Genomic DNA, 6,937 nt, shown 5'->3' with positions numbered 1-6,937 from the left:
AGTTCTAGTCCTGCCTCCAGGAATTGTGTATTCCTACGCCATTCCCTTTTTCCCCTTACAAACCCCATGCATGAGCCCGTGCCACAGCTCGGGTGCGTTCCTCGTGCTCGCCATCCCAGCAGGGCAGCTGCAACGCATCCAGTGCCGCAAGGACACAACCGAGAGGGACAAGGGACAAAGGCACCTCCTGACCTGGCCTTCAGGGTGACAGAAACCAGCCGGGACCCCAAAATATGGGATCAGATGGGACGAGAGGACACGGTAACAGCGGCGGCTGCTGCTCCGACCATGCGGGGTTTGTTCCCTGGGGCTGGTTCAGTCCTTCCCACCTCCACAAACACTGCAGAGCTCGTTCATAAAAGGAAAACAGAACAAAAAGGTTTATTTCTTTTTCCTCACAAGAAGCACATAAAATGTACAATCCATTTTACAACCAAAAGGTAAAAAAAAAGTGCATTATGCCTCGTACAGTACAAAAGATGCTGCTTGTTTCGATATAAAACCAGGATTCAGAAACACCATGAAGTCAAAGGAACGGTTGTTATCAGAGTACAGCACTGGAACAGCTACAACATCACCCACCCCTCCTCCGGGGCTGCGCTCATGGAATAACCAGGATCACCTCCCGGAGCATCCCGTCGGGAGGACGCCTATTGCTACCACACAGACCTGGGCTGGAATAAGGTGCCAGTTTTGTGCATTTGGGGTTCTCTGGCAGGAGGGGACTGGGTTTGGGTTCACAGCCGGTGATCCACGTTGGTGGGATGTCTCCCTGGATCCCCCCGTCCCCTTCCTGCAGCAATGCATAGATCAAACGGGAGCACTGGGAGCTGCAAGTGCTGCAGCAGCGTCGCCCACAGCCCTTTGGTTTCACCATGTACAGGGCAGGGGGAAGTGGTTTGAGCTCAGCGGGGCCGAGATGTGGATCTGCAGAAGTAGCAACGGTCTCACGGCCGCCGGAAACACCAAAAGCACCGAAACATAAAGAACAGCAAACAGCAGAGTAACAGCTCAGCGTGAATACACAGTATTTGTAAACTAGTATTAAGGCACTCCATTGGAAAAGAACAGTTACAATACGCGGGAGAGGACGAACACATCTACCTTCTCATGCAACAACTCTACTGAAGTCTGCAAGCGTCGGAGGTTTGGCTACAAACCCATCCAAATGGCACACGAGTGCTTCCCGAGCCCCTCCACCAAGCCTCTATCCCGACAGCGTCGCGACGACACAGCCCCGAGCCCAGGCTGGGGTTGGTCCAGCCAGAGCCGAGGCCAAAGGGGGTCAGAGCCCAGGAGAGCAGCGGTTTGTACACAGCACCCAGCAGGCACTGGAGGAAACAGGGAGGAAAGATGCACGTTTGCTTCTATCAGTTAATGGAATCCTTCCGAAGTTATCCCAGTCCAGCTCTCCCAGTTCTCCCAGTGGCCGGGCAGCAATGGGAAGCGGCTGCAGTGTAACATATAGCAGAGAAAAGCAACCCTGCCAACAAGGGGCAAGCCGAGGTGGGTGATGAGGCCGTGCTGGGAGCAGGAGGCACAAACCCCCTCCGAGGCGGCTGCTCTGAGCCCTGCAGCACCCAATGGGGCCCCCTTCATCCGAGGGAATCCGGGAGGGAACAAGGACAGGGAAGATGGAACAGATACAGGAGGTTTATTGCAGCAGATCTGGAAGCGCAGCCGTGGAGCAGAGGGTTTCACGCTGAACATGACCCAGCATCTTCTCAGCCCTAGAAGCAAAGACCCGCACACCTTGTCCAGCAGCTCTTGCCTCAATCCAGCTTCCATGGGTGGAACGGGAAGGATGCCTCAAGCTAAAAACACACATCCAACTTCAGACCCTTTAAGGAGGGACATTTATCTGATTGCCAGCCCTGACAATTCCTCACACAATATAAAAATGTGGGGAAAAAAGGTAAACTCTGGGCATTTAGGACAGTGAAACCACAGGGCTCCCTGCCTGGAGACAGTGGACTTCTGATTACCACAGACTCAGCACGACTGCTGCAGCCCTGTGACCCCCACCTCGCAGAGGGGATGTTAAGAATGGCTTTTGATGGAGATCTGAAGACATGGGGAGCTCGCTGGGACTCGGTGAGCACCGAGGTTTGGAGCATGATCCCCAAACACGCTTCCCAAGCTCTTCCCTCCTGACGTGGCCAGGCCTGGCACGGGGCAGTTGAGCACCATGAGCACCTCGCTGAGGGAGAGCACGGGCAGCCCCTGGCTGCCCTCCTGTGAAAGGAGAGCTCAGGGAGATCTCACCCTCACCTCCAACATCCCTCTCTCGTTGGAGTGAGCCTCTATTTCTCTGTGACTGCTCACCCGAGGAGGCACAACTCCTCCTCAGAGCAGGATTAATGGTTCTGCCACCCCTGGCAGGAGGCTGGGACATGTACACGCGGGCTCTGCGGCCACCCAGGCTCCTGCCACCCGGCATAAATAACCCGCTGGGCTTCCCAAACCCAGGACACAGGAACTGTCCTACCAAAACCAACAGCAACGATCAGGAGAGACACGATCACCTACTGCAAACACGTGGGACACCAAAGAGCAGCCCCTCCTCAGTGTGTCCCGACAGCCCGATGAAGGATCCACGACACTGACACAGCATCACACAAAGCTTCACTGGGGTCCACGGTCACTTACTGGCCAAGCTCATCATTAGCACTGACATTACAAACCACGACAGCAACAACACCCAAAGAACACAACACCCCTCCATGGGAGCCCGTGACAGTGACACAGCCTGGGGGTCCCTCCAGCACCAACACAAGGCTGTGACAATCCACCCAGTGAAGACAAATGCCATCGGGTCACAGAGTCAACACGAACACAGCTCGATACTCCTTCACTTCAGAGCCAGGAAAGCCTCTGTCTCCTCTCGGCCTTTACAGTTCCCATCAAGGAAATACCTTCAAACAACAGAAGTATTGTGGGAAAAGCCTTTAAAAAAGACAAACAACAACCCAAGACTCAAAGTCAGCAAGATCAGAGGTAGTGTTCGTGTCACCGTTTTAAGGATTTTTCCATAAGTGCCCTGTTTTAACCGGAGACTTGTGTTTGTTCTGTAAAAAGTCATGACTAATTCTTTTGAGTCTTTGAAACAGAGTATTTCAGCATTTTATATATATAGATAGATAAATAGCACAAGTATCTATCTATATACACACACAAACCCACATTATTATACTTGGCAAACAGTACTAGAAAGAGCATCCTGCAGGACAACGGGCGATTCACACACAAGGTCCTCTTCTAAGCCATGCAATACATTTTATTTTCCCTTGTGCCATTCACCATGACCCATTATGGGCTTTTTTCATCCCACTTAGAGTACAAGGGGGGGGACGAAGAGGTGGCATCAGATGAACTACTGCGAGTCAGATGATAAACTGCATCGGTGCAACGAACAAATGCCATAAACCCCTCAAAATCCCCTGCACCCCCCACGGAAGGCATCAACTTTTGCCCATCCAAAGCGTGTTCTTCAAGTTTCCAACCGCTGGCTTCGCTGCCAGCTTGGAGGTGATGTCTGCACCCCTTAGCGTGGATTGTGGCTCACAGAGCATGGAAGACTCGCTGGAAACGGCCTCTTTGGAGTCCGTTATGGTTGACACCTCCATGTCACTGGATAAGTCCTCAGAGGACAGGTTCAGACACCCCAGCTTGGCGAGAGAGTTGGACCTTTTCAGAGGGGAAGACACAGTCAAGCCCGCCAGCCGCAGCCGGGTCTCTATTTCCTGAGTCCGCTGCTTCACGAGGCCGGGCTTGCCCCGCACGCTGTGGATGCTGTCGCTGCTGGAGCTGCGCGTCAGGTTGGAGCTGCGAGAGGAGGACGGGGTGTAGCAGATGGTCTTCAGGAAGTCCTTGGTGAAGCTGCTCGTGTGCTCCAGCCGGCACGCCACCGGCGTGGAGGTCTTCTGGGAGCTCCCCTCCAAGACGCGCTTCACCTCCGACTTCTCCACGTTGTTCTCTGCGTCCTCAGGTATCAGCGGTGCTGGTGCCAGGAGAGGCACGAGGGTGGGATGTGAAATCAAATCCTCACTCTCCTCCATGATGCCAGAGTCCACCCTGCCGAAGGGGCTCTCCCTGAGCAGGGATGAGGCATCCGAGGGCAGGCTCTTCAGCCGCTCCAGCTCTTTGGTGTGCTTCCTAACCAGGCCTGCCTTCTGCAGCTGGATAAGAGACTCCTGATGCTGCATCAAGTAACTGTTTGCACTTGGCTTTTCCAAGTCTTTGCTGAACAAGTACTTCAGATCCTTGGTAGGTTTGCTGTCTTTTCTGGCTAGAGACTCCTCTTTTACCACTTCCACGTTAAGGAGGCTCTTGTCACAGTGAGAGTTTCTCCTGGGCAGCAGAGTTTTGACCGGGGTTTTTGGTGCATCTTTTCCCTTCTCCAAAACACTGCAGTGCTGATCGAGTGATTTGCAAGCATCAGCCTCCAGAGCACCAGTTCCTGCCGAGAGAGGAAGCGGAGCCTCGTTGGTTTTAGTTCTGATTGCCTCCTCCAAGCGTGCCTTGCTGGGCAGGTGCTCTGCCAAGTTGGAGTTGATGTGGGAGAGGAAGGCTGGCTGCGTGCAGATGGTGGCGGTGCTGCGACGCGCGGTGCCGGGGTTCAGCTTCTCACACTGCTCCCCAAAGGAGTCCGGGGACAAACCAGCTGAGGAGTACATGCAGTCAGCGCAGGACTGGTAGGAAGGCTTCACCTTACTGAGGATCCCAAACACAGCATCGTGCTGCAAAAGAGAAAACAGGTACAGCTAAAGGCACACATAACCGGACATCAGCCATCAGCAGAGAGGCACAGAGCACAAGATCTCATTACAGCCAAGCAGACTGGAAACAAAGCCCATTTCCACTTCTCTTAAGGCCCTGCAGCAGGAACAAAGACCACTTACTTTCTCAGCAGACAGCATCTCCAATGGAAGAGTACCTACCCGTCCAGGTGATGGTCATGCAAGTTGCCCCAAGCGGTTTATAGGGCGCTCACATGTGTGCGCTCTCTCTGGCATCTAACTCCATAGCTTGGGCAAGCAAAGCCATGTTCAGAAGCACTTCGAAAAGGAAGCGGCTCATCATGGAATGAAAGGCTTTATCCAAGTCAAATGAAACTGTGCTATGAAGATGAGAAGAGCAGTTTCACTCGCAGCAGAGTCAGCCATGCTAATCACCTACATTTCACCTCCATACGCACCTCAAAATCCTCTGGGCAACTCCTTTTGCTGTTGTTGTTATTCAAGTTCTCTCTATTAAGCCTGCTCTCCTCCTTGTGCATGGACAAGCGCCGCTTCCACTTCTCCATTGGATTTTCCTCCCTGACAGAGTCCTCCCTGTGGTCCCCGGGGCCCAGCACTATCCTCCCCTTCCGGGGGCTGAAATCCAGCTTCTTCTTTGCCTCCTTCTCACAGAAGCTGCTCAGCTCTGCCAGCGGCTCTGCGGTCTCCAGGGCTTTTGCTGTCTCCAGCATCCTACCCTCCAACGGCGCAGATGGATGCTGTCCCACCAGCGAGGCAGTGCGCTCCGCAAGCACATCCCGCTCCAGCTCCTCCACAGGGAAAAAGCCCTCCCTGTCACTGGGAATCTTGTTCTCCAGCAGCGTGTCCGAGAGGCGGCGGAAGCAGTAGTTAAAGCCCACGGACACGTCGGTGCCGGCGCGGTTGTCCAGGTACGCCGACTGTGAAGGCATGTCCAGGTCAGCCAGGCGGTTCTCCAGGTCGATGTCCAAGCTCTCCAGGAGGAAGTCACTCGACCCCGTGGTGCCGTCCGTGTTGGGGGGCAGGTTGCTCTCCGCCTGCTGCTTCCACAGCTTGTTGTGGCGCTGCTTGCTGGGGAAAGGACAAAGACACAAGTGACCATCGTCAAACTGGAGGATGCTCAGCTCCAGGAATACCCCTCCCCGTCCACAACCCAGAACTGAAATGCTGCCCACTGGGGCCAGCCCTACAGTCCCACTTGGACAAAGCCGTCTTCAGCATCAGGGTTTTGTCCCTCATCTGCCCACTCCAAGGTATCTTTAGCCCAGCAGACTCTTAGTCCTGCACTGCACCCACAATGGGAAGAGTTCTTCAGGGCAGAGGGGCACAGAGACCCCCATCAGAGCAAAGCACTCTGAACCAACATCTCTGCACGTCTCATGGCACAGTTCCCACTAAACTAAAGTGACAAATCTTCCTCCTCTTCCCCCAGCAGAGCAGAGGCCAAGCAGAGCATGCAGAAACCCCTATTTGATACTAGAGTGCTTGCGATGACAAAGACTTGTGACTGGCATGGTCACCCAGACCTGCACATGATTTGCTTCCCACACTGCCCGAGCTCAGTTCTGCCTCATCAACCAAGAACAATGTTTTGCTGAACAGTACTGGCTGCTGAGGAACACGAGCACACTTCCCACACGCAGAGGAACTCGCACTGCATCAAACCAGAGCAGATCTCCCTGGAAGACAGCTAATTTCCACCCAGGGAGGCCTGGCACAGAGAAGGTTTAGGAAAACACCATTAGCCCAGGCTTCTGTATCTGCCCTTCTAAAGAGGACCCTTCAGACTACAGCACTGAGCACAACACATGCGTGTGCCAGACAGACAAAACCTGTTGCAAATCACATAGTTTGTGATAGAAAAACATGAGGTTGTCTAAAATTAGCCCCTTTGCTTCCTGCAAGTCACCTTTCTGTTCCTCCTGCCGCCTTACCTCGCATCTAAAATGCCTTCGTACTCCAGCAGCTGCCTCATGAAGCCTGCGTTTGGCCTTGCAATGCTGCGCTTCTGCTTCACGTAGTTATAGGCCTTTTCCAGTGACCAGCCAAACTCCTTCATCGCGTACGCGATGACGGTGGACGCCGAGCGGCTCACCCCCATCTTGCAGTGCACCAGGCACTTGGAGTGGTTCTTCCTGCAGGAGGACAAACAGGAAAACACTCATCTCACCTTCTGGTTA

The 6,937-nt window shown here is 53.8% G+C and overlaps 1 protein-coding gene across 1 annotated transcript in view; it reads right to left on the bottom strand.

The window, feature by feature from the left end:
- Window positions 1-356: 356 nt before the first annotated feature.
- Window positions 357-6,937, bottom strand: part of SSH1 (slingshot protein phosphatase 1) — a 34,727-nt gene continuing 28,146 nt past the window's right edge. Inside the window, exons 13-15 of the mRNA XM_030501239.1 lie at window positions 6,692-6,892; window positions 5,198-5,828; window positions 357-4,739 (exon numbers count right to left, since the gene is read on the bottom strand). Coding sequence (XP_030357099.1) covers window positions 3,462-4,739; window positions 5,198-5,828; window positions 6,692-6,892 — 2,110 coding nt within the window. The 3' untranslated portion in view covers window positions 357-3,461. The remainder of the gene's footprint in view (window positions 4,740-5,197; window positions 5,829-6,691; window positions 6,893-6,937) is intronic.

This window comes from Strigops habroptila, chromosome 11, assembly GCF_004027225.2.
Source record: "Strigops habroptila isolate Jane chromosome 11, bStrHab1.2.pri, whole genome shotgun sequence".
NCBI lineage: Eukaryota > Metazoa > Chordata > Aves > Psittaciformes > Psittacidae > Strigops > Strigops habroptila.
Note: the sequence above shows the minus strand (reverse complement) of the source record. Positions and strands in the feature narration are given on the sequence as shown.